The 26,480-nt window shown below is 52.3% G+C and overlaps 1 protein-coding gene across 1 annotated transcript in view; it reads left to right on the top strand.

Annotated features, from left to right (window-relative positions):
• Nucleotides 1–7,344: 7,344 nt before the first annotated feature.
• The window catches only part of LOC144247624 (uncharacterized), a 1,666,419-nt gene continuing 1,647,283 nt past the window's right edge, over nucleotides 7,345–26,480 (top strand). Inside the window, exons 1-2 of the mRNA XM_077788932.1 lie at nucleotides 7,345–7,417; nucleotides 14,618–15,174. Of these exons, the coding sequence (XP_077645058.1) occupies nucleotides 14,645–15,174 (530 nt within the window). The 5' untranslated portion in view covers nucleotides 7,345–7,417; nucleotides 14,618–14,644. The remainder of the gene's footprint in view (nucleotides 7,418–14,617; nucleotides 15,175–26,480) is intronic.

Raw genomic sequence — 26,480 nt, 5'->3', positions numbered from 1 at the left:
TATCTCAGTGCCTGCAGGGCCTGGATTTCCTCCATGCGAACCGGGTGATCCACAGAGATCTGAAGAGCTCCAACATCCTCCTGGGCATGGCCGGCTCTGTCAAGCTGGGTGGGTGTTCCTGGCCAGGCACGGCGCTCCCGGGTGCGGCTGTGGGGCTGCTTCCCAGTGCCGGCCAGAGCCCCACAAGGGCTGCTGGGGGCACTGCCCGGCCCCTGCTGCCAGCTGAGAGTGGCTGCCCCTGCAGAGAGCTCCGGAGAGCAGCAGGGTGCCAGGGGTGGCTTTGCTCTGGGTATGGCCCTGCCAGAGGGGCAGGAGTTGGAATCTAAAGCTTCAAGGGAATCAGTAAAAGCCACTTCACAAAAGCTGAGGGTTTCTTTAAGGGTCCAGTTCCACCTTCCCTTGGCTACAGTCCTGAGCACTTTTCCAGCTGACTTCACTATGCATTCTCAGACTGAGAGTGGGGCATCTTGGTGCTTGGTTTCCTCATTCCAGCTGCCCTTGACAGTGTTTGTTTCTGTCCTCAGCTGATTTTGGCCTCTGTGCTCAGCTCAGCTCTGAACAGGACCAGCGCAGCTCCATGGTGGGCACTGCTCACTGGATGGCCCCAGAAGTTGTGACCAGTTCTCCTTATGGCCCCAAGGTGGAGATCTGGTCCTTTGGCATTGTGACCATCGAGATGGTGGAAGGAGAACCTCCTTACTTCAAGGAAACGAGGGCCATGGTAAGAGGCAAATTCTCCAGGGGCTGCAGAGCCCTGTGAGCACAGGGTGACCCTGCACTGGGAGCAGCAGCTGGAGGTTTCTGCACCTGGGGAAGGGAATTCCCAGAGCACTCGAGCCTCAACACAGACAAATATTCCGCAGTCTCCAGCAACAATTTGCTTTGGGATTTATGCTGTTGCAGCTCTTCTGGCTGTGAGGATGACCTGAAAATGTGATGCAAGTGCATCAGCTGTTTCCAATGACTGTGGCAGCACCAGGGTTTGGGTTTTTTGGTTAGCACAGGACAATGAGCTGTGAGCAGCATCTGTGCCAGGGAGGAAAGTGCCCCTGGAGCTGGGGCTGAGAACCCGGGGTCGCTGTGAGCACCTGTGGGTGGGAAGGAAGCTGTCAGAGCGCTGAGTTTGCTTTTCCTGCAGGCTCGCGCTCTGATCCGGCACAATGGGACCCCGCAGCTGCAGGAGCCCCGGCGCCTGTCGGCTCTGCTGCGGGACTTCCTCGAGTGCAGCCTGGAGCCGGACGAGGAGCAGCGCTGGTCTGCCCAGGAGCTGCTGCAGGTGAATGCCGAGCGGCCGAGGGGAAGCAGCAGCGCCAGGGAGGGGTTTTCTGCTGGGGCCCCTCCGATAGTCTCCAGCCTCGCTGCGTTCCACACGCAAAGCAAGCAGAATCCTCACCGGGTTTGGCTTGGCAGGGTCCTTTCAAGGGCATCTGCCCCTGGTGCCCCACAAGAAGCAGGGCCATCTTCAGGCAGGTCCGGTGCTCAGAGCCCTGCCTGGCCTGAGCTTGGATGTTCCCAGGGAGGAGGCACCTCCCACATCCCTTGGGCACCTTCTGTCAGTGTTTCCCCACTCCTGGCAAAAAGATTCTGTCTTTGATCTAACCTGAGCCTGCTTCCCTCTCCTGAGTTTCAGACCATTTCCCTTTGTCCTGTTGCAACAGAGCCTGTGAGGAAGTTGACTCTAGAAAGTAACAGTTCATTTCTTTCTTTTTTATCCTTTGGGCAGCACCCATTTTTATCATCAGCCAAGCCTCTCTCCAGCCTGACCCCTCTGATCACCGCAGCAAAGCAACTGAGGGAGCAGCAGAGGAGATGAAGCACTTGAGGACAGCTTTTAGTTACAGTAGTTAGTGAGGACAACTAATTAGTGATGGTAGTTAGCAGTGCTAGTTGGTTATGGTAGTTAGGACAGCCTGTTTGTTACGGCTCTTATGACAGCCTGTTTGGTATGGCAGTTTTTTGAATAAAAACTCTCTTAAACCTCAACTCCCTTGAGGTGTCCCTTCCTCCTCCCTCCGTGACTCGGCTGCCCGGAGCAATGTGAGGGGAGAGTGGACCCAGCCTGGCCCAGAGCTGAGCCCCAGCAGAGCCCTGGCAGAGCCCAGAGCAGCCTCGGATCTGCAGAGTCAGCCTGGGAGGAGGCGCTCGGAGCCTTCTGGGCTGCACCCGACTCTTGGTTACAAACTGCGTGTGCTGGAAAATGCCACCGGCTCTGCCAGAGGGCAGAAGGGGCCCGGGGAAGGCCCCAGTGCTCCCTGCAAGGGAAACACCTGCCCTGGGTTTGTTATAGAGAACTATGTCGTTGGTGGCTTTTGCTCTTATGTCTTGACTTCTGCAACTTATTCTTAATCACAACGATTTTGATACAGAACAGCTTGTAATCACTTTTAACTGCTTTTGCTGTAATATAATTTGTCAGCTTTTTGTGGCCAATGCCCTGGCCCCTGAGTAGCTCATATCCTCAGAACATCATTCTTGGATGATAGTTTAGTTTGTGCACAGTGTGAAAAACATACATACTAGTTTTGGCTTTTGCAAAATATTGAAGTGGATGCCATGTGTTGTGCATTAGAATGTTAACTTTTGCAGAAGTAGCTGTAGTTGTGAAATAATAATTAATGCTTTTATTTTTGTAACTAACTGACAGTAATAACTCAGAGGTATTTGTGAAACAGCCAGTGTTGATTTAAAGTACTTGTGGAAGTAGCTAAAACCGTCTGCATGGCCAGATAACATTTAAGGAACGGGTGTGATGAGGACCCTGCCGCTGACCCTTTGACTGTCAGGAACTGTCTCCTGCTGATGTGGAAACCCAGGTGTCCCAGGGTGAGGTTCTGGTGTTTGTATCCCCAATCGTGGGTTCTGTTCATGTTTGATATTCTGTTCTGTGCTCTCAGAACTGACTCTGAAAGTGAAGGTTTGTTTTGTCTTGTTATCAGCCGGCTCACCTCCCCCCATGGTCTGTTCTCTACAAGAGGCTTGTGCGGGCTGGCTTGGCTTGCTTTTGCTGGCTTTGTTTGCTTGCTCTTGCTTCCGCTCCTGCCTTTGCTTTTTCCTGTTAGTTAGTTTACCTAGGCATTCCAATTTTTTCCCTGGACTGTTTCTTTCCCTTTCCCTTTCCTGAATACCATCCAACCTGCTCTGGACTGGGACCTGGGAACCCCGAGGAGCACTGGGAGCCTGCGCTCTGTGATCTGCAGCAGCCATCCCCAGTGCCCAGAGCAATCCCCAGCGCCCAGACCCGGGCGACCACCCCCAGGAGAGACTTTCTGGATTTGTCATCTCTTCAGAGTGGTGAAAGAGTTTTGTTGTCATCTGGTTTTGTTCATTTTTTTTAGTGCTGGGGATTGTTTTGTTAGTTAAATAAACAGGTTCTTTTCCACTTCTCTCAGAGAAAGTTCTTCCCGAATCAGGTGGGTGGGGAGGAGCCGTGGGGGTTTGTTTTCTGGGGGCTCCTTCCAGAGGAGGATTTGGGGGATTTGCATTCCAAGAGCACTCAGGGTTGCGTGTTGAGGTTATGCCCAAGGGGATCTGGGGTTGGACAACACAGCTGGACTGAAGGTTAAAAATGTCCAAGGGGATCTGGGGTTGGAAAACAGTAACACCTAAAATTCTGCTGGGTTGAGAGACATCCAGGATTAACCTGCTGGGTTGATGGATTAACATTCCATGAGCACTCAGGGTGTAGATATGTAATGTAGACTGTTTGAAAGTAAAAGGTACCTTGTATGTGAGAGTGAAAAATAAAAGTGAGTAAATGTAGATGAATGGAAGTATATATAATGTAGATTGTTTATTTTGAGCTTTACTTTATCTCCTTGGAGGCAGGTGGATTGTGTTGAATGGTATATTGAGAGAAAGGACTTTCTGAGTAGTTGAAAGAACGTGGTATTCAGGTTGTTAGAGAAAGTGGGAAACAGAGGAAGAGGACTTGTGAAGAAACGTGAGGAATGGACTATCACATCTAAAATGGGCAACACCAAAACACACCAAAGGAGTGTTGAAAAGGACTTGCATAGAAAAATCAGCAAAAAGGAGTGACAAGGGAAACAGAGGTCAAGCCTGGATTGAGCACTGTACTCACCAGTGAGAAGATCACACGTACCTGCTGTGGGCAGCAACCCCACAGGCAGGGGAGGTGGGGGTATAAGCCATGCCAGACCTCTGTCATTCCTGTTTCTGTCTCCCATTTGTTGTCTTTTCCCTTCTGAGACAGCAGCAAGATCATGTCACAAATGCTACAGAAAGTATTACATGGAAAGAAACCAAAGTTCCTTTTTGGTACACACACCCATGTCAACAGCCACAGACGCACCCAAATTGAGTACCTGCAGGCAAAATGGGGAAAAACTGCAGTGTACCAGAATAGGCTGGCTTTAGACTGTTTATTGGCTAATGAAGGGGTGTTTGTGGAAAGTTTAATGTATCAGACTGTTGAAAATAGATGACAATGGGGAGGTCATCCTAGAAAAAAACAACCCAGACACCAATCCAAAAATGGGAAAACAGTCTTAAAAACTAACTGGTGGGGTAATGTATTGAGGATGGGATGGTGGAAGAAATGGGGATTCTTCCTTTTATGTGTTACAACTGTTATAAATGAAAATTTGTCCAGCCAAATTAATATGAAAAAATAAAATATTTATTTTGCAATCAAATTGTACATGGCCAGCCACAAGGAAAGAACAGAGCCGAGCCCAGGGTCAGCCCTGGGTGTGCAACAAAGAGGTCAGCCTCAGCAGAGGTTTTCCTCTAAGCCCACACACCTCCATCCTGGCACAAGCAGTTTTTATAGGGAAAATTCTGCCTGAGGCCAAGATTTCGGCAGTCAGTCTTCTCTTCAGAGTCCACATGTTAACAAGATTTTCTGCTTTGGTGATGAGGGAGAACAATTCAGTGTCTGGAGTTTGTTGAATCCCTTGATGAAATTTACGGGAGAGAACGCTGCATTCACCTGTGTCTGCCCAAGGATTTCCATGATATCCATCTCGGGTCCTTCAGGCAAGGATCAGCACCGGGGGTTCCTGTATCTCCCCAGCCATGGCCCATCTCCTGGGGAGCCGCACCTTCTTACTTGTAAATCAGTTTCCAATATACACCCGGTCTCACCTGCGAGGGAGGGGGGGAATCCTAATACAAACGTGTAGAGTGTTAGAGTGTTCTAACAAATATAACAAATATTCAATATCACATATATCATATTAGAAATGGAGCCAATTATATCTGCTGCATATAACAGTATGGTAAATGTAGCTTTGTAGATAAAATGAAGCTTTAGTAGTTAAAAAAGCAACTATGTATGTGTGTGTGTGGGGGTTGTTTAAGGAATGAGATACTCGTTTCAAGGAACACGCAAATTCTCCAGAGAAGAGCAATTTATGGTTTTCTTATTAGAAGAAGCTGATTTCTTCATGCCTGGCTCAGACTTGAAGACCCCGTGGGAATTAAAGAAAGCAGTTGACATACAACAGACAGAGTTTTTTGTTTCAAATAGAATGTATGCATAGCCATGAAGGATATATGAATATGCAACAGTGTATTGTTTTAGGGGTGATTCCTTCATTCACAAGGTACATTCCTCTTGGCTTAAGTGCCTGAGAGCATCTGGACCTCAGATATTCTTTCCTTTTTATTGTCTTGTAATTGTCCTAACTCTAAATTTTTATCAGTCTAATTCTATTCCTATTTTTTTCACCATTTTATTATTAGTAAACTTTTAAAATTCTAAAAACCAAATGATCGGCATTTTTCACAAATTCCTATCAGGAGACAGAGAAACCATTTATCATTTCTAAGGCATCATTAGATTACAAGCTGTCCTCGGAATAAGAACCAACCAGACACCTCCAGCTCCTGACCTTCCTGCCGACCAAGCCACTGAAATGAGGAACACATTTCACCAGGAGATGGGATCAGGTTATCTGTTAGCAGAAAAAGGAGGAGTTTGTGGAAAACTAAATTACTCAAACTGATGTTGGCAAAGAGATGACAAGGGGAAAGTGTTGAAAAAGATAACAAAGGAAATAGGAAAGCAGTTTATGTATTGGTCCAAGCATGTAAAGGATGGGAATGGGACACACTTTCGTGGCTCCCCAGCAGAGCAGGGGTTAAACGTTGGGACTCTCCTGGATTGTCCCCGGAAAGGGCCCATCTCTGCACCAAGCTACCTTTTTTCATTTGTAAATTAGGTCTTTCTTTCTTTGCCAACTGTGGTGTCTCCAGCCCCGGCTGCAGCCACTGGTCATTTAAAACTTTAAGAATCTTTTTCTACAAGCACAACTGACTTGATGTATATTTTTCATAAGCACGAATTATTCCACAACATATATTACAAGGGGCTGCAGAGATCCCCTGCAGGTCCATGGGGATGCAGAGATCCCCTGCAGGTCCATGGGGATGCAGAGATCCCCCTGCAGGTCCATGGGGATGCAGAGATCCCCTGCAGGTCCATGGGGATGCAGAGATCCCCTGCAGCCCCTGCAGGAGCCGGGCTGGAGCTCGGCGATGCCTGAGAGGAGGCTGTGAGCCCGCGGGCAGAGGGGCCCCGCTGGAGCAGCCTGTCCTGGCAGGACTGAGCCCGTGGCACAGTGACCCACGCTGCAGCACTCGGAGGGGGCTGTGCCCAGGGGATGGACTCCGCTCCGAGAAGTTCCTGGAGAAGTCTCGGCCGGGAGAGAGCGCAGGGTGCAGCAGGGAACGACTCCTGTCCCTGAGCAGAGGGAGAAGCCCCGGGGGATGAGCTGAGCATGGCCCCATTCCCTGTCTCCTGCCCTGCCGGGGGAGGAGGTGCAGCTGGGAGCAGGGAGGCGTGGGGAAAGCTGCATTTAAGGCTCTGCACTGACTTCTCCTTCTCCTGCTCCGAGTCTTTGGAGTTTTCTGACAGAAATCTCTCCCCTGCCCCACCCACCCACAGGGCTTGGGGCAGGTTTCCCTTTTCGGGAGAAATCAAAGCGAAGCACTGATGCGCTAACGAGGGGCAGGAGAAGTGAGGCTCCTGGGCTTCCCGCAGAGGCGGAGGCACGGGAGGCGCAGGGCCGGGAAAGCCGTGGCGGGAGGCGGGAGAAGTTTGTTTGTGTGGGCAGCTCAATCCCGGCTCGGGCCCGGGCCCGTGCCGGGGCTGTTCCTCATCTCCGGCTTTCCCCTCACGCAGCCCGGGGGCGCCGAGAGCGCGGGGCGAGGCGGGGCCGTGCGCAGAGCCCGCCCCGAGCTCGCTGCCATTGGCCGCCGGTGCCGTCAGTCGCGGTTGCGGCGCGCTGATTGGTGGGAGCGGGGCGCGGCGCGGCCCCGGCGGCGGGCTGAGGGCGGCCGTGGCCGCGCAGCGCCGCCATTGGCCGAGCGGCTGTGCGGGCCCGGCAGCGGCGGCAGCGGCCGGAGCGCGGTGAGGCGGCGGCGGCGGAGCTCGGAGGCGGCCCCGGCGCAGGTGGGAGCCGCGCTGGGCTCTGCGGGGGCTCGGGGCTGGCTGCGGGCGGAGGGGGCGGCAGGGGGCTCCGGCGGCTCGCCGGTGCCGTGTCCGGCCCGTGCCGGCCCCGGGCCGAGGGCGCTGCGGGAGCGGCTGCCCGCGGTCTCCTTCCCGCCGGGGCCGGGCAGGAGCCGCTGCCGGAGCAGCGCTGGCTCGGCCCGGCTGCTGTGGGTAGGACAGAGGGGCTGCCCCGCGGCCGGGAGCGGGCGGGGAAATTCCCGTCGCCGGAGGTTCGTGTGCCCGGCGGAGAGCGAGGAGTCCTGTCAAAGTGACTTTATTGCCGAGCAGGGGCAGAGGCCGTGGGGCATTTGCCGTGCGCTCTCTGCCGTGCTTGTAGTCCGCAGCCTCCTTTTTATCCTCATTTTCCCGGCCGCATCTCCCTCTGCCTTTGCCCACCGGCTGAGTTCCTTGGCAGGTTCCGACTTCCCGATGCGCCTGGAGCCTGTCCTCGTTAATGTGCACCCTCCTTTTGTAGAACAGCCGATATTCATGGCTCTGTTAAGTCTTTGTTCTTCTCCTCGAAGTTCGGGAATGTGGCGGGACTATGAGCAGCTGTCTGGGTCAATTTGGAACATTTATTGGGACTGATTTTTTCTCTCGTTACTTTATTCTCTACAAGTGCCTGGCCCTATCTCCAGGCAGATTCACTCCTTGACTCTGTTTTGTTCTTCCCGGGTCCTCTTTGTTTTTGGGATTATTCTCGGTGTCCTCATTCCCTGTCCTTTTGTAGCCGTTTGTGGATCAGGAGGCCTGGCTGCCACCTGCATGCCCTGGCTCAGCTGCTGGATGAGCTGCACTGCCAAGGTGTGGAGCATGGTAAAAAGATGAGAGTTGCTGCAGCACAGAAGTGGAGAAGGAGCATTTGTTTAACCCCTGGTCTGCTGGGGAGCCAGGAAACCGTGTCCCATTCCATCCTTTCCATGTTTGGACCAATACATAAACTGCTCTCCCATTTCCTTTGTTATCTTTTTCAGCACTTTTCCTTTGTCTTCTCTTTGCCAACATCAGTTTGAGTCACTTAGTTTTCCACAAACTCCTGTTTTTTCTTCTAACAGATAACCTGATCCCATCCCCTGGTGAAATGTTGTGTTCCTCATTTCAGTGGCTTGGTCAGCAGGAAGGTCAGGAGCTGGAGGTGTCTGGTTGGTTCTTATTCCGAGGACAGCTTGTAATCTAATTATGCCATTTAAATAATAAATGGGTTCTCTGCATTTTGATAGGAATTTGTGAAAAACTCAATCACTTGGTTTTTAAAATTTTAAAGGTTTAATAATAGTAAAAAGGTGAAAAAAGTAATAATACATTTAGAGTAATAAAAATTTAGAGTTAGGACATGTACATGACAATAAAAAACAAAGAATTACGGAGGTCCGGATGCTCAGGCACTTAAACCAAGACGAGCATACCTTGGGATCTAGAGGAATCACCCTTAAAACAATACACAATTAGCTTCTTGTAGTAAGAAAACCATAACTTCCTCTTCTCTGGAAAATTTAGGTGTTCCTTGAGTGAGTATCTCATTCCTTAAACCCCTCCTCCACATACATAGTTTCTCTTTTAACTACTAAAGCTTCATTTTATCTGCAAAGCTACATTTATTATACTATTAATATGTTAATACAGCACAACTAATCAATATGACATAAGACATATAGTAACTATCTGCGTAGAGCCATATAATATGCATTTTTAACAAATTTGTTGGGGTTCCCAGTGGCTGGTCCATGGTGTTGTAGAATTTGTTCTGGTGGCTGTTAAACTTTTCCCAATTTTTGGGCTCTGCCTCAAGCTGGGGCTGCATCAATTGACCCCGTTTTTCTTATTCCATCATCATATACATGAATTCCAACTGATTTCCCTGAACTTGTTATAGCAAAATCCCCAGTGCTCTGATACACTCTGTACAGCACAGACAGGGACAGCAGATGTTGGAGTGGGCAGAGGGATGATCCCCCCCTTATTTTAGTGAAGTTTTCCCAACATTCTCCATTTGCTGTTTCCCTTTGCAGCTTCAGCCATTTCTGTTGCAGAGTCAGAGATCCTCAGCATGGGCTCTGCCTTCAGCTGTGCAGATTCCATCTGTGCAAGCAGGCAGAGCTCGGGGTGAGGGGCAGAGGGAATCAGCCAATTCCTGCCCCAGGCAAGAAGAGCCAGGTACATTGTCCCCACTTTGCCCCAGCAGTGTTAATTTGCATTTCTGAAGCTCCTTCTGGGTGCCTGGAATGCAGCTTCTCTTCCAGCAGCCTCACATGTGCCACCTCCCCCACAACCTGCTGCTTTATTTTTTTTTTCCTTCAAATAATCCATTTAGTATTTGTGACTTAAGGGGTCACCTTTAAATCTCTTCTAGTTTTGTGAAGTGCAGCCTAAAGGTGTGTGTTGAAAAACCCAGACCAAAATTTTGGTATCTCTTACAGAAACATACACAAAAAAATTCCAAGGCAATTCTAATGCTCTAAACTTTGCACTGGAACTGCAGGAAAAAGGAAAACTCCACCAATATGTTTATTGTTAGAGTCAAGGCATTCCTTGATTCTGGCCAGGATGTGCAACAGAAATCATTCCAGCCCCACATAGCCCGGGTGTGCAGAGAAAATCGTTCCATTACATGTGGGTTTTACTCGAGTTTTCCCAAAATTGATACAGTCTAAAGCAATCTAAATCCATTGGTTTAATGTTCTGTAGTTTCAAGTTGTGCAGTTTTGAGTGTTCCTTTGCTTCTACTGTTAATGAGGTGGGAAGTGCTGGATTTCCTTCTCAGCCTTTTGCAGACCAGGTGTCTGCAGCCCTGCCGGGGGCAGTGTCTGGGGTAGGTGTTGGTTGCTGTTTGCTGCTGGGGTTGATGTTTTGCTGCTGGTCCTTATCTTTGTGGGTATCTTTTGGGCCATTCCCAGTGTGTTGAGGTGTTAAACTCATCTCCACTGAGTGGTGTAACATCCCTTAACAAAACCTTTAACATTTGTTTCCCCAAGGCCAAGGCAAAGCAAGCCTGAGTAGAGAAATCAAAGGTTAACAATGCTCAAGTCTATGAGCTGGTCTATTTTCCATGGATGCACTGGCAGGCAGGGCAGTGTGTGAGTGTGAGTGAGAGCCAGAGTGGAATTGTCCCGGTGTCTCCCCAGCAGCTGTGGCAGTGCAGGCCCAGCGAGCACTGAAGCTGCAGCAGTGGCAGCAAGGGCTGGCCCCGGTGTCTGGAGCTGCCCAAGGAGGGTGGCCAGGCCGAGGATTTCAGCAGAGGATGTGTGGGCAGGCCCAGGGCCTTGCCCCGCTGTGGAGCCCTGGCTGCTGCTGCGCTGCCTTCAGTGCAGGCTCAGGGGGGCCTCCCATCCTCCTGCTGCAGGCGGGAAGTGCAAATCTCCGGGGCTGCAGAGACCTGGAGCCCAGGCTGAGGGGTCCCCCCGTGTTCAGCTGTGCTGGCGGCTGTTTCTGGCCTCGGGGCCCCTTGGCATGGGCCACGCCACTTGGCCACCAGTGGTGCTGCTTTGCACTCCTTAGGCAGAGCCCATGTCCTGCTTGGATGTTGGCAGCAGCAAAGTGCCAAGGCAGGCTCTGTGCCAGCCCAGCTTCCTGGGAGAGAGATTGCACCAGAGACAGGATTCTGGCCACAGACTGCTTTAAATGTGCATCCCTTATCTCCACCCTGCACTAGGTGGAGAACTCCCAGGGTATGGAATTCCCGAGATCAATTCCAAGGGAAATAATTGAATATCTGCCCTGGGTCTGGCTCTTCTTCTTGCCCAAGCCAATGTCAAAAGCCGTACCCATGGCATCTTGGTTTCTATCCCCAGCTTCCACAGGTGTTTCTTTCCCCATTCATTCTTTGTACCCAGCCTGAGCTCTGGGGTTGCCAGGGGTTATGGAGGTCCCATTGTATTCCTAAAGCTGCCATAAGCCCCTGGAGGATATCTCCTGTAAAATGAGTTCTGCTCTCTGAGTCTGTTGCTTCCACAGTCCCTTTTCTTGAAATTATGTCTTTTAGACATACCCTAATAAGTGATCCAGTGGTTGCTGAGCAATCAGAATTGCTTTTGCCCCCCTGTTAGGTGAGATGGTGTCACCAGAAGATATTGAAGCCTTCCTGCTCAGGGCATTTCAGTGCCAGGCTCTTACAAGCACACACAGCTGTGCCGGTTGAGCTGACCATGGGGGTAACCTGCACTTTGTCTGATTCCCTTTCCTCAATAACAGCGTGTCTTGGAACTCTTTTCCCTTCTGCTGCCCTTGTAGAGCCATCCAAAAAGACATTTTCTGCCTCAGGCCAGGCAATGTCTCCTGAATCTCCCCCAGGCTGGGTCTGGAGCTGTGTCACTTGAATGCAGTGCTGGGTTTCTTCCCAGCCCCTTTGTGGGCTGTTCAAACAGGAGGCTGGGTTAAACCCTTCCCCTGTCCTCAGTTCTGAATCCTCCTGTGCCACTGCACAAGTTTCACACTGTAATAACCGAGCACTGCTCATCCATTGCGAGGCTCTTTTGGTGATCAAAGCTTGAACTTGATGGCAGACTGGAACAGTTGGAGATCCTGTTGTCATCAGGTTTTGGGCCTCAGTTCTGTTGAATCTGTGGCTGCACAATTCTGCAGACAATGAAGCCACTCTGGCCACTGTGTGAAACATTTTGGCGCAAGAGTTCCTTTGGCATGGCCCTGTTTAATATTCACCTACAATTCCAATTTCTTTTCTGAGTCTGGAAGAGCCCCAGCTGAGGCATCAATATTTTTGGGTTTTCATTTTCTCAAGTTTTGCTCACTTTTTCCTTTCCATACCACAGCATGGAGGCTGTCTGGGGTTACAAAGTCCTACAATGTTCTGTCCGGAACAGAGAATCCTCAGTCCAGGCTGTGTAATTCCCTGTTAATCCTCAGAATTGTCGCAGCTCCTTTTTGGTGCTGGGAAATGTTACTTCTGAGATTGCCCAGACCCTCTTTGTGTCAAACCACAACAAACCTTCAGTCCCATTATGTCCCAAATATTTAATCTTTGTCTCCATTATTTGCACTTCTTTTTTTTTTCAGATACTTAAAAGATGTTTTAGCCAAGAAATTCAGCCTTTTCACAGAGGCTTTGTCTAGCACTTTTTCTTGTCCTCCTCATTGGAGCCATCCGATTCCCTGACTGGCAGGATAGGAGTGCTGTAGGGAGACATCCCTGGCTCCAAAAGCCCTGCCTTTAGCAAGGACTCCATACCAGGCTGTGAGCCCTTCCTTCCCTCCCCTGGAACAGGGTGTTGCTTTTAGCCCCCACTTGTCCTGGTTGCTTCCGAGTAACTTGGAGAGGCTCCACATCAAATTTTCCTTTTGGGGCTGCCCACGCCTCTGAGTTCACTGAGCAGAGGCCTTGCCAGACATTTGACACAAAGGTACAGCAGCAATAGCCTCTGTACCACCTTTTACAATATTCCAATGCCACCATCAAATTCCTTCCTGGTTCATAAAAATGACAGTAGGAAGAAAAATAAAAAAGTTCATTTCAAACATATCCTCCACAGATCCTAATAGTGATTGAACAAATGATACCAGTTCAACTTTCCCATTTATTCCCTTAATAATTGAAACATTCCTTTACAATTTTCCCCCCTTAGGTGTAAAATTCCGAGTGGATGGAGAGGCCCCTGTGCCCATCAGGAGAGGCCTCCTCTGGATGCAGACCCAGCCTGAATGTTCTGCAGGGCTCCAGTGTGGTGGGTCCCCGGTGGGATGGGAGCTCAGAGAGCCCTGACAATCCATGTCCATGCAGGGGTGGACTTGCTCCTGCTGAGGGTGCTGCTGTCTGTGCTTGCAGTGTCCTTGTGGGCTGCAGCTGGAGCCCTGACTCCTTCCCAGGGGCTGTTTGGGTGGGCTCTGCCCTGGCCAGGAGGGCAATGCCTCTGCCAGGTGCTTGTGGCCGACCCCGTCATGCCCTGGGTGCTGGGGCCCCCTTGGGCCCTGGGGTTGATCCCTCAGGGGCTGTAGGAACTCTGCCATGGCCTTTGCCTTCAGCTTGGCCTTTTGCTCATCCCTTCTTGCCTTCAGCTGCTGTGCCTTTGTGCCCAAGTGCTGCAGGGCCTTCTTGTGCCACTCCTGCAGCCCCGGTCACTGCCTGTGGGTGCTCATCCTCTGAGAGCTGCTGAGCTTTCTGCAAAACCTTTCCTTTCTGCAGGGACCCAAAGCAAATCCTGAACAGCAAATCCTGATCCTTCCATGTGCACTCTGCATTTCCCAGCTGTTCCTTTGTTTTCCCCGTTGTGCTCAGGGTCCCTGCCCAGCCCGTGTGGCAGAGCCGGTGCCTGTCCTGCCGCAGTGTCCAAAGGCGTCCCCCCCGGCGGGCAGGGCCGGCAGCTCCCCGGGGCCGGGCAGCGGCCGGGGCGTCCCGCAGCCTCCTGGGGGCCGGGGGCCACTGCCGGCCCTGCCCGGGGCTGGTGGGGTCAGGCAGCGCCCGGCGCTGAGCCCCGGCTGCCCCACAGCCCCGGCCCGGCCCCGCAGCTCCCCACAGGCCCCAGCCCGTGCTCCCGGTGCCGCACCTCTGCACCCGGTGCTGCCGCTGCCACCGCAGAGAAACCCCTGGCATCCTGACCTCCTGCTTTTCCTCTCCTGGAAACCAGGGATGGAAAGGAGCCGGCAGTGGGTGCTGGGGCTGGGGGCAGGAGGAGAAGGGAAGGAGAAGCAGGCTTGAGGAACAAAATGGTCAAGTGATGCAGGTGGCGGGAGAAGATGGGATTGTGCAGGAGAAGGAGGAAGAGCAGTGTGAGGAAGAGTAGAGACACAAGAGGAGGAGGAGAAGGAGCAGAAAGAGGAAGCAGTACAAGTTTCCACCACTCATTATAGTTGCAGCCTCCCCCCAGCCCCAGGAGCGCTGCTCCCTCCACATGTAGCAGGTGACCGTGGAGGGGGATTCACGATTTTCACGGGGTGAATCTTGGTGTTTCTGAGATTTCTTGAGCTAAATGTTGGTGCTTTGGTTTTATTTGGCAGCTGAATATTTATCTTTTGGAGGAGGGTTTTGCTGGCTTTTGGTGTTTGGGGTGTTTTTGTTTTGTGTCTTGAAAGTTTACGGGATTTTTGGGCTGAATCTTGGTGTTTTGGAGGTTCTTACAGACACAAGATTCCCGATGACTTCCTGAGATGAACTTGGGCAAGGAGGAACCTCCAGTCCAAGGTGCTCTTCTCTTGTTTTTTCCCTCAAACCAGGATTTTTCATTTCCAGGGCGTGGCTGGATGGAGGAGGAGGGAAAGCCCCGGAGATGCTGCAGGAGGAGGAGCTGCAAACCCAGCCCAGGGAGCTGCGGGGAGGAAAGAGCCCCCCTGAGCCAGGAAGGCAGGCGGAGATCCAGGCGGAGCTCGGAGCTGGTGGAGAAGCCTCATGGCAGGGAGAAGCCCCACAAGTGCTTGGAATGTGGGAAGGGTTTCAGCCGGAGCGACCACCTGATCCGGCACGAGAGGATCCACACTGGGGAGAGACCCTACGAGTGTGGGGAGTGTGGGAAGAGGTTTCGGACCAGCTCCAATCTCCTCAGACATGAGCGGAGTCACTCAGGGGAGAGGCCCTTCCGCTGCCCCGACTGCGGGAAGGGCTTCAAGCACAACTCCAGCCTCACCGTGCACCAGCGCATCCACACCGGGGAGAGGCCCTACGAGTGTGGGAAGTGTGGGAAGAGCTTCATAGACAGGTCTTGCCTGATCAAGCACCAGGTGGTCCACACTGGGGAACGGCCCTATGAGTGCTTGGAATGTGGGAAGAGCTTTGGGTGGATCACCGCCCTGAGAAAACACCAGCGCATCCACACTGCGGAGAGGCCCTACGAGTGTCCCCAGTGTGGGAAGAGGTTTCAGACCAGCTCCAGTGTCCTCCTACATGAGCGGATTCACACAGAGAGGCCCTACCGCTGCCCCGACTGCGGGAAGGGCTTCAAGCACAACTCCCACCTCACTGAGCACCGGCGCATCCACACTGGAGAGAGGCCCTACGAGTGTGGGAAGTGTGGGAAGAGCTTCACACAGAGATCAACCTTGACCAAACACCAACGGACGCCCCACTAAGGGAAGCCCTGTGAGTGCCCCGAGTGAGGGAAGAAGTTTGGCGTGAGGGAAGAGAGTGAGGGAAGAGCTTGGTGTGCTGCTGCAGCTCCATCCCCCATGGGAGGATCCGGGCTGGATGATCCCCAGTGACCCCCGTGGGGCAGAGCCCTGGTGCCCCCGTATGGGGAATAAAACAGAGAGTAAAGCAATGGAGCTGATAAAGGGGCCCGACATCTGAGGCCTGACTGAGCAGAAACTGTGGGAGACACAGACACAGTTTGTCTCCCTGGGCAAGAAGAAGGGACAGTGGGGGGTGACAGGGGTGTGACAGAGGGGATGAGGGGGTGACAAAGGGACAGAGAGGACAACAGAGCCCTCCAGGGAGGGGACAAAGGGGACCCTGGGAGGACACAGGGGCCACCGCTGGAGGCCACAAGTGCCACCAGGTCCCTGACACCTCCCTTGTCCCCTCCCCAGGTGTCCCCGTACCAGCTGGAGTCACTGGTGAATGTGGTGGCTACCCTGAGTGAGGTAGCAGCCACCGTGACCAGGTTACAGAGGGACGAGCAGCAGCTCATGTCCCCAGAGTCCCTGCACGGGAACCTGAGGAACTTCACCTGGAGTCTTGGTGAGACCCTGGAGCAGGGCGATGTCACCTCCCTGGGCCACCGTGGTGTCCCCTCCCTGGGCCGGGCCCTGGCCGTGCTTGGGGCCACCCCAGGGGCCACCTGGGCCGATGTGAGAGCTGTGTCTGGGCCTGGCAGGAGTTGGTGGTCAGGCTCGAGGACAGCCGGGCCCTGCTGGCCTGGGATGCCACCGAGCTCCACGACGCCCGCTGGGACGCAGCCATTGCTGCCATCCGGGCCGGGGATTCCTGGCACAATAAAATCTCAGAGTGTGCATGGACAAGTCCAAGGCAGTGTGAGCTTTCTGCCAGGATTTGGGAATCCTTTACGAATCCAATTCTCACATCCCTGGGCCCCCCCGGTTCCGGCGCTGTTCCCGGGGGTCCCGTGGCTCTGGGGGGTCAAAGGGGAGGGGGCGGAACCCCCGTGATGGGTGGGGGGCACAAAGGGGGGTCCGGGCCCGGTGCTCGGGAGGTCGGGGGCACTGAAGGGGTGCGGGTGCGGTTTTTGGGGGGTCCCGGTGCTCGGTGAGGGGGGGTCAGTGCTCAGCAGCGGGGGCTGTCCAGGGACCCCCCCGGCCCCCCCAAATCCCAGCCGGGTGTGAAAAACAAAGTTCACTAAGGGATTACTAAACAAAGTTAATCAGGGATAAAAAAGGGTTTTGGGGCTCGGCCAAAGAACTCCCCCTCAACTTGACCCTTCGTTCTCCGGATCCGGTTCCACTGCAAGGCCACGAACACACTCCTGAGTTTTGACATTATTCAAACACTCCCGGGAGGTTTGGGTGTCCCAGGAACTCGTGTTTGGGTCTCACCTCTGACTTGTCTGCAGAACATTCTGTAGATTAAGTCGATATATTTGATTTCTTCTCATGGTTCCACCCTGTTGTTTCAGGCCCCCTGATAAATTCATAAATTCTTCTGAGCTTTGTGTCACTGGTATCACCTGGTGAGGCTGGTCCGCAGATGTGGGAAACAACTGAATTGTTTTACACCTGAGTCAGTCACACAAAAGTATTTTAACACTGCATAGTCTCTATTTCAGTATTTGTTATTAATCTATTTAATGTTTATCTATTTTTAATTTATTAAGGCCTATGATACAATATCTGTTTATTACTCAAGCAGTAAATTTATTATACACTGCACACATAAACTGATCGATTTTATTTTACCAGCGAACAGCTGCAAGGAATTATCAGTAATCAATATCAATACCAAGTACCACAGCAAAATCCTCCTGCTCAATAACAACGTGCAGAAGGCAATACAGAATTTCAAAAGCTGATTATTCTATTGTCATTTATAACCCGGCTCTGCTGCAAGGCACCGAGGGGCTCATTCAGCCCCTGACCCACCACCACCCCCATCAGTGTCCCCAGAGCATCCTCAGAATGTCCCCAAGTGTCCCCAGTGACGTCACCCCAGGAATTCCCATCAGCATTTGGGACAATTGCAATGAAAATTCCCAGAAAATTCCCCGAATTCGTCTCAAATCCCGCGTGGGGAGGGGAGAGGGGAGAAGTGACAGCAGCGATGTCCCTGATGTCACCGTCCCCGACGATGTCACAGCGGTGACATCGCTGTCCCTGCAGCAGCCTCGGGATGTCCTCTGTGAAAAATGCATATTTTATGGTTGGCTTTTTGCAGGTATTAAATTGAATAGGATTTGCATTATATTACATTGATTAGTAGTGCTGTATTAACAATTTAATGGTAGGGTAAATGCAGATTTGTGGTTAAAACGGAGCTTTTGTGGTTAAAACAGAAACTCTGTGTGTGGGAAGAAAGGAATGAGGTACTTGCACCGGGACAGCAGCTGCAGGACACCGAAATCTTGCAGAGAAAAAGAATTTACAGCTTATTGTAAATGCAGGCGAGCCGGGGGGAAGAAATGACGATGCCTGACTCCAGCTCAGAAGGATGAATGGTTTCTTTATTAGAACTATACTAATATACATTAATATACTGTTTAAAGGAGACACTAAAACTACAAACCTGCTTTTTCTATTAATACTCTATTTAAAGGAGATACTAAAACTACAAACCCGCTTTTTTTATTAATATACTGTTTAAAGGAGATACTAAAATTACAAACCTGCTTTTTCTAACTCCCAAATCGAACTCCTCACAACTCGTGACCCTCTCTGAGATTCCAGCCCCAGGTGGGTTGGATTGGCCCCAGGCTCAAACGATCCTCACCAGAACCCAACCCAGCAACCACCCCACAACAATTTGGGTAACAAATCGTTAAACGATTCTCCAAACACGTTCCACATGCTAAAACAAGGAGCAGAAACAGAAATTGTTTTCTCTCTCGTTTCCCTCTGTGCTCCTCTGTGGAAAATGCTGGGAGGCAGAGCAATGTGCTGCCACAAGGGCTCCCTGATTAAAGGAAATTCACTCTCCGTGCCCCGCTCAGCGCTGCGGGCGCCGCGGGATTGAGCAGAGGCTGCCACTGCTCCGGGCTCTGTGGCTGGACAGGATTGATGCATCATGCATGAGATCGATGAATATGCAACAGGCTGCTGCTTTTAGGTTATTCCTTGTCCAAGGCGTGGCTTTGGCAGCTCAGTGCCCGAACCATCCGGACGTCCGTAATCCCTCGCTTTTTATTGTCTTGTCACTGTCCTGACCTCATTGTCCACATTGTTATTGCTCTGATTTTATCGCTGGTTTTTAGTAACTGTTTTATTACTAATAAACTTTTACAATTTTAAAAACCAACTGACCGGCGTTTTCCACAGTGCCCAAAACCATCCGGATGTCCGAAATTCTTCAATTTTATTGTCTTGTCATCATCCTGACCCTCATTGTCCAGATTCTTATTGCTCCGATTTCATAGCTATTTTTATAACTATTTTATTACTAATTAACTTTTAGAATCAGTAATTTTTTAACATTTTAAAAACCAGGAGTGGCGTTTTTCACAGTGCCCAAGAACTTCTGGATGTCCCAAATTTTTCATTTTTTATCGTCTCGTGGTGTTCTGATCCTCATTGTCCACGTTTTTATTGCTCCGATTTTATCGTTATTATAATTATTAAGATATTAATAATTACCTTGTGTAATTATTAATTTATTAGTAATAAGGTTGTGTAATTAGTAATTAATTACTAATAACTTGTGTAATCAGTGATTGGTTTGTGATTTTACAGACCCGCGATCGGCACTTTCAGAGCTCGCAGCGAGCGGGAAACGTTACACGGGAACGAGCTTTGGATCGATTCCTGTGTGATACTGATCAATAATCAATAATCAATAACTAATGCTGGATCGATTCCTGTGCGACACTGATCAATAATAAATAATTAATAACTAATGCTGGATCGATTCCTGTGTGATATTGATTAATTAATAATAAATAATAATGAAGAGTGGATACAAGTTTCTGTAATATCAAGTAATTAATAATTAATAATATTTGTTAACAAAGTTTAATTCCTTTGTAATATTGAATCATATTAATTAATAATATATTTTGGATTATTTTATTTGTAACATTGATTAATAATTAATAGTTAATTAATATTAGATTGGTTTCTTTGTAATAATAATAATAATAATAAATAATTAATAATATAATATTGATTTCCTTGTAATATTGATTAATAGTCAATAGTGAATAATATATAATTAATTTATCTGTAATAAAGTTTATTAATAAAGATAAACAATAATAAATACTGGATAGATTTTTTTGTCATATTGATTAATTAATCCTTAATAATTAATAATAGATCAATTTTTAGTGTTGATTAATTAATAATCAATAATTGATATTGGGTCTATTTCTTTGTAATGCTGGTAATAATAAATAATAATGAATATTGGATTTATTTCTCTGTAATATAGATTAATTAATTATCAATTATTAATTGATATTGAATAAGTGTCTTTGTAATGGTTATTAATTAATAATCAATAATCTGTAACTAATATTGGATTGATTTCTTTGTATTATTGTGAAAAATGCATATTGAATGATGCGCTGCTATTGATTATTGATAACTCCCTGCTATGGATTATTGATAATCTGCTATTGATGATTGATATATCACTGCTATTGATTATTGATAACTCCTTGCTATTGATTATTGATAACTCAGTGCTATTGATTATTCATAAGTCCCTGCTATTGATAATTGATAATTCACTGCTATTGATTATTAATAACTCAGTGCTATTGAATTGGATGTGGGGGGATGAAGGGACAATGAGGGGGAAATCTCCTTTTTTTCCCTGTTTTGTTCCTTTTTTTCTCCTTTTTTTCCTTTCCCCCCCCTTTTTTTTCCCTTTTTATTTTTTTTCCTTTTTTTCATCCTTTTTTCCCCTTTTCCCCTCCTGTTTTTTCTTTTTTTTCCCTTTTTTTCTCCTTTCTTTTGATTTTTCCTCCTTCTTTCGCCCCTCTCTCTCCCGTGACAAAAGCGAAGATTTGATGAAAAATCGATAAAATGGGAAACGGAACTTTTCTGAAATTGTTTTTTTTTAAAAAAATCCAGTGAACAGTTGGAGCTGGGTAATTGGTTCTTTAATGACTTTAAATTCGTGCTTTGGGTTTTTTAATCAACGCTTTAAAAAAGAACCTTAAAATCCAAACCGGAACAAACTCCTCCAGTGCCACCAACCCCACCGGTGTCCCCAATGTCCCCAAATGTCCCCAAACCTCCCCAAATGTCCCCAAACTCCCCCAATGTCCCCAAATGTCCACAAACCTCCCCAAATGTCCCCAAACTCCCCCAATGTCCCCAAATGTCCACAAACCTCCCCAAATGTCCCCAAAATCCCCAACATCCAAAAATCTCCCCAAATATCCCCGAACCTCCCCAAATGTCTCCAAACTCCCTAACATCCCAAAATCTCCCCAAATGTCCGCAGATGTCCCCAAATGTCCCTGATCCCCACTCAGGATGCATTGGTTTGGGGGGGATGTCACCCCCCTCGTTTATTCTGGAAATATTTGGGACATTTTGGGGACAATGGGGGGACTTTGGGACACTGGGGATATTTGGGGACATTAGGGAAGTTTGGGGAGCTTGGGGACATTTGTGGTTGGGGACATTTTTGGGGAGGGTTGGGGACATTTTTGGGGGTTTGGGGACATCGGAGCTGTCACATGAAAAGCCCCCCTGGAGTGAGAGAGAACAGGAGGGGACACATTGGGACATTGGGCACACCTGGGACATGGGGACACGGAGATGAAGGGGGACACTGGGGACATTGGGGACACCGGTGTCACCTCCCCACTAAGGGTCACAGGTACAGGCTGAGCCCCCCGATGACGAAGGCCACCAGGGCCATCCCCACCATGTCCTCCACGCTGGGCCCGGTGGCACCTGTGGGGACATTGGGGACGCGTCACCGACACCCCTGGGTGGCACCGACACCCCTGGGTGGCACCGGCACCCCTGGGTGGCACCGAGCCCGTCCTGGTGGCACCGGCCACCCCCCGATGTCCCCAGCTCTGCTCCTGATGTCCCTTAGCAGATCCCAGTCCTGTCCCAAGTGTCCCCAACCCCATCCCCAGTGTCCCCAACTGCATCCCAGCTGTCCCCAGCCCTGTCCCCAGTGTCCCCAGGCATCCCTGGTGTCCCAAGACCCTCCAAACCCCGTTCCTGATGTCCCCAGCTGTCCCCAACCCCATTCCTGATGTCCCCAACTCCGTCCTGGTGTCCCCAACTCTATACTCAATGTCCCCAACCCCATCCCAGGTGTCCCCAGCTCCATTCCTGGTGTCGAAGACTCTCCAAAACCTGCTCCCGGTGTCCCCAGTGTCCCTGTTTCCCTGTTTCCCCAACCCCATCCCAGGTATCCCCAACCCCATCCCTAATGTTCTCAAGTGTCCCAAACTCTGTTCCCAATGTCCCCAGCTGTGCCCAAACCCCATCCCTGATGTCTCCAGGTGTCTCCAAACCTAGCAGATCTCCACGTCCAGCGGGAAGAAGCCGACGGCGTCGCAGCGCAGCTTGGCCGGGAGCCCCGGGGACAGCCGGGATGGCAGCAGGGACACCCGGGGAGGGGCTGGGACACGGGACAGTGAGCTGGGGATACCGGGAGGGACTGGGAGGGAACTGGGAGGGAACTGGGACATACTGGGAGGGACTGGGGCATACTGGGAGCCCCGGCCCCGCCCATTCCCGGCACTGACCAATCAGGCGCAGCCGCAGCACCTGCTGCACCTGCCCTGGGCGCGCTCACGGAGCAGACGAAGGCGCCGTCGTCCGACCCCGAGAGCGGCGGCAGCTGCAGCGACACCTCCCTGGCGCCCCCCGGCGGCTGGGAGGACCGAGGAAACGTTGGGCCTCAGTGGCGCCCCCCGGCGGCTGGGAGGACCGTGGCTGTTCTGTGCCCAAAAACCCCCAGAACCCCCCCAAAAAAACCCTAAAAATGCTCCAAAAAACCCACAAAAATCACCTGCTAAACCCTCCCAAAACACTCAAAAAAAGCCTAAAAAAATCACCCCCAAAACTCCCCCAAAACCACCCACTGAACCCCCCAAACACCTCCCAAAAAAGCCACAAAAATGCTCCCAAAGCCTTCCAAATAACTGTTCAATGCCCACAGCGCCCCCTCGTGGCCAGGAGGACCACGGCTGTCCATTGGCGCCTCCCAGTGGCCCGGAGGACTGAGGCCGCCCACTCCCAGCAGCGCCCCCTGGAGGCCGGGAGGACCTGACCACCCCCCCCCCCACTCGGTGGCGCCCCCCGCTGTCCCCACAGGGCTCTGCAGCCCCTCCCCTCCCCTCCCCTGCGCGGTGCCGGGGGGGCTCCCGTGGCCCCCCAGGAACAGCAGCACCCCCGGCGCGGCCTCGAAGGCCAGCAGGCGCCGCGTGGCGCCGTGGCGGTGCCGCAGCCGCTGCAGCGTGAAGGGCCCGGCCGGAGTCGCGAAGGCGCAGTGCAGCCGCCCCGGCGCCCCCAGCAGCGCCCGTGTCTGCGGCGTCCGCGTGGACACCAACAGGGACACTGCAGGGTGGGACAGGGCGTCATGGGTGTGGGGACATCAGGTACACTGGGGACATCGGGGATGTGGGGGGACGTCAGAGACATTGCGGGGCACGACAGGGCGTCATGGGGTGTGGAGACACTGGGGACATCAGGGGGACATTGGGGACAATGGGGATGTGGGGTGTCCTGGCTTGTAAGATCAGCATGTATTCTATTGCCATCTGTTGGAGGTTGGGCACTTTTCTTATCTCTTCCAAGAACAATGTCTCCCTCCGGGGAGAGATCTTCTGTTCATGGACCATTGAATGACTCACTGCATGACTGGTAAAGTTACATCATCCCATTGTGAGATGCTCCACCCAGAGGGAGGAGCCAAGCACCCCTACCTGCATAAAATCTGCACTTTTTGAGACACTGGCAGCCCTTTCACTGGATTCCCAGAGGAGCAGCTTCTTCTCTGCTGGTGTCCCAGAGGAAGACCAAGCCCAACTACTATTTTTCGTCCAGCGGGGGATGGCGTGAGGTGGGTCCTGTCTGCTGGGGATGGTGGGATCAGAGCTCTGGGGAGATGGCAGCGAGCACAGGAGCGTCCTGCTCTGGGCAGCTGCTGAGGGCTGGAGGTGCCGTGGCTGGCTGCAGGCTGGGCACATGTCCTGCCCTCCTGCTCTGCTCCCAAAGGCAGCAGTGATGGGCAGCTCTGGGCACAGCCCTGGCACGGCCAGCATGGCCTGGGCACCGCGGGCGGCTGGGACAAGGGGACAGGAGCCTTCAGCTGACGGGGCTTTCTGGTTTCTCTCCTTGCAGCCGGGCTCTGCGGGTGCTGAGGCTGCTCTGGGCTCTGCCAGGGCCCTGCTGGAGCTCAGCACCGGGCTGCAATCAGCCAAAGGAGAAATGGGGTGCCCTGCAGCACAGACTGGCTTGAGCATTTCAGCAACACAGCTCAAGTCTGCAGAGTGTACACCTCCAAAAGAAAACATGCCATCACCCAAAAATAAAATTGTTCAATAACTTCTGAAATGAAATCAATCTGGGATGACCCCAAAATGACTTTTTGCAGCTTGCTCAAGCAGTAGCTCAGCCCTTCTCTGAACTGTTCTCTCCCCCACCTGCCTTTTACTTCCCAACTGCTCCCTCTTTTCCCCCAGTGAGTTCCCAGCCCATTCCAGTCTCCATCACACTGTTGCCTTCCTTGGTGCCCCTCACCATGAGGAAGGCTGAGCCCCAGGCTTAGGGACTCATCCTGTCACTGGCTGAGGAGCAGCAATGTCTCAGAGGTCTGGTGGGATTTTAGTGTCATTCAGAGCTGCTCTCCAGCCCCCAGCTCTCCTCACTGCTGAGTTCCCACTCCCTTTTCCTAGTCCTTGCAGCAGGATGAGCTCTGTGAATCCCCTGGAGCCTCCCCACTCTTCCCAGCCCACGCACCCACCTCAGCTAGGTTGAAGCTGCAGCTTCTGTGTCCCCTCTGGCACACCAGTGCAGTCTCCTGTGCAGGGAGCCCCAGCCCCAGAGCACAGCACTCAGCAGTGCAGTCGGGGCTGGAGCAGCTGCCCTGCAGCCCTGCCTTGGCTCTTTGTGGCAGGGAATGCTCCCTGTTTGCAGCTGTCCCTGCAGGATGGCCCCAGGGCAGAGCCCAGCCGGGCTCCCACTGCAGCCCCTGAAGCTTGGGGCAGACAGTGGTCCCAGAGCTGAGGTTCACAGGGAGCTCCCGGAGCTGTGCCTCGCACTCTGTTGCCGTGTCCCCGTGCAGGCTGGCTTGTACGGGGTGAATGTACCAGCCCTGCTTTGACTGACAGGGGCCGGGCCCATCACATCTCTCCCAAGGCTGCAGGCATTGCCCAGGCCAGAATCTGAAGGGGCACAGAGATCAGAGCAGTGAAATCATCCAGACTGGGTTTTGAAAGGCTTTAGAAGGAAGGGCTTGAGAATAAACGTGCTCTGTTTGCCTCACGAACATCGGGGTGAGTGGTCTCTTTGGCTCCAACCCACTTTCCTCCCTGAGCCAACGTTACCCACTCCCTCACACATCCCCCCCGTGCCTTCCCACTGCCTTGTCCTGTCAGGGCTCCCGCAGCCCCTCATCCCTTTGTGGCCCCGTCCCCTCAGGGTCTCCCCAGCCCGGCCAACCTGCCCGGCAGCAGCGCCGCAGCCCCACAGGAGCTCCAGAGGAGCCGCACCAAGAGGCACCTGGGAGCCCTCAGCAATCCAGCCAGCAACACACGGGCAGGAGGACACGGATGGCGCTTCCTGGCTGGGACAGGGCTTGTGGCCATCTCCAGGCACCGCTCTCACAGAGATCCCCACAGCTCCAGCCCCTGCCCATCTGCTCTGTGGGCAGCACAAAGGCTTCAGCAGAGCCACCAAAGGCCAAGGGGCTTCTGGCCATTTTCCCTGCAACCCTGCAAGCCTGGGCAGCTTGCTGAGCCCAGGAACCCTTTTCTCCCTCTTCCCCTAGGCCCTGCAGAGCCTGGGCAGCCAAAGAAAGATCCTGGGAGTCTGTCTATTACAACACATCCTATATTTATACGCTAAAGAAAAACAAAAAGAAAGAAAAGAACAATCTTAAAGAAACTAAACATTCCTGCTGGCTCAGGTGGCCCCAGCAGACAGAGCCTCTGGGATCAGCTCTCTGCAGAGCTCCAGCAGCGCAGCCAGCCGAGCTCCGACAGACGAGGCCGTCTCCTCCATGCCCTGCAGAGCCGATCCTGCAGGTTGTCAAAGATGGAATAAGGAGCTCTCTCTGCTTCCTGGAGGATGTACAATGTTTGAAATGCCAGGCTTGCGACGGTGACACTGGTGTCATTTTCCAAGCCTTCAAGGGCTGAAAGAGAGAGGAACAGAGCCATGGTCAGTTCCCACATCTGAGGGGACCCGAGGGGACTCTGTGCCAGGGCCATCCCAGCCGGCTCTGGCCATGGCCAGCAGGGAGCAGGGACCAGCTGGATCAGCCCGAAGCTGCTGGCCACGAATCCCCCAGGTGCCCTGAAAGCTCTGTGTGCTCTGCCCACGCCGGCCCTGGTCCGCACAGGGAGCAGAGCCCTCCGCAGCCGGGGCAGGGCTCGCAGCTCCCCCGGCAGCCCCCGCTGGCAGCCCCCTGCCCTCACTCACCCTCAGAGAGGAGCTGCAGCTCTTCCATCCTCCCCCTCAGGTGCCGCCCGGCCGTCCCTGGGAACACAGAGCCTGTCAGGCCCAGGGCACAGCTCCCTGCCAGCGGCGCCGCCAGCCCTGTGCCCACTCGCCCTCCTGGCCCGGCTCGTGGCTCACCCATGAACCTGACGGCCGCCTCTCGCAGGGGCTCCTGTGGGCTCTGCAGGTAGGGCAGGGCCCGGCGCAGGTGCTCGGCCACGCTGCTGCTGTCCTCTGCCAGCTGGAGAGAGCGGCAGGAGGGAAGAGTTGGCCCCGCAGCCCCCCGGGCCGGGGCTCCATGGGCACCCGGCTGGGGCCGCAGGAGCCTGGAGCAGAGCCCGCG

Source organism: Lonchura striata, chromosome 29 (assembly GCF_046129695.1).
Source record: "Lonchura striata isolate bLonStr1 chromosome 29, bLonStr1.mat, whole genome shotgun sequence".
In the NCBI taxonomy this organism is placed as follows: Eukaryota; Metazoa; Chordata; class Aves; order Passeriformes; family Estrildidae; genus Lonchura; species Lonchura striata.
This window is presented reverse-complemented; position numbering and strand designations above follow the sequence as displayed.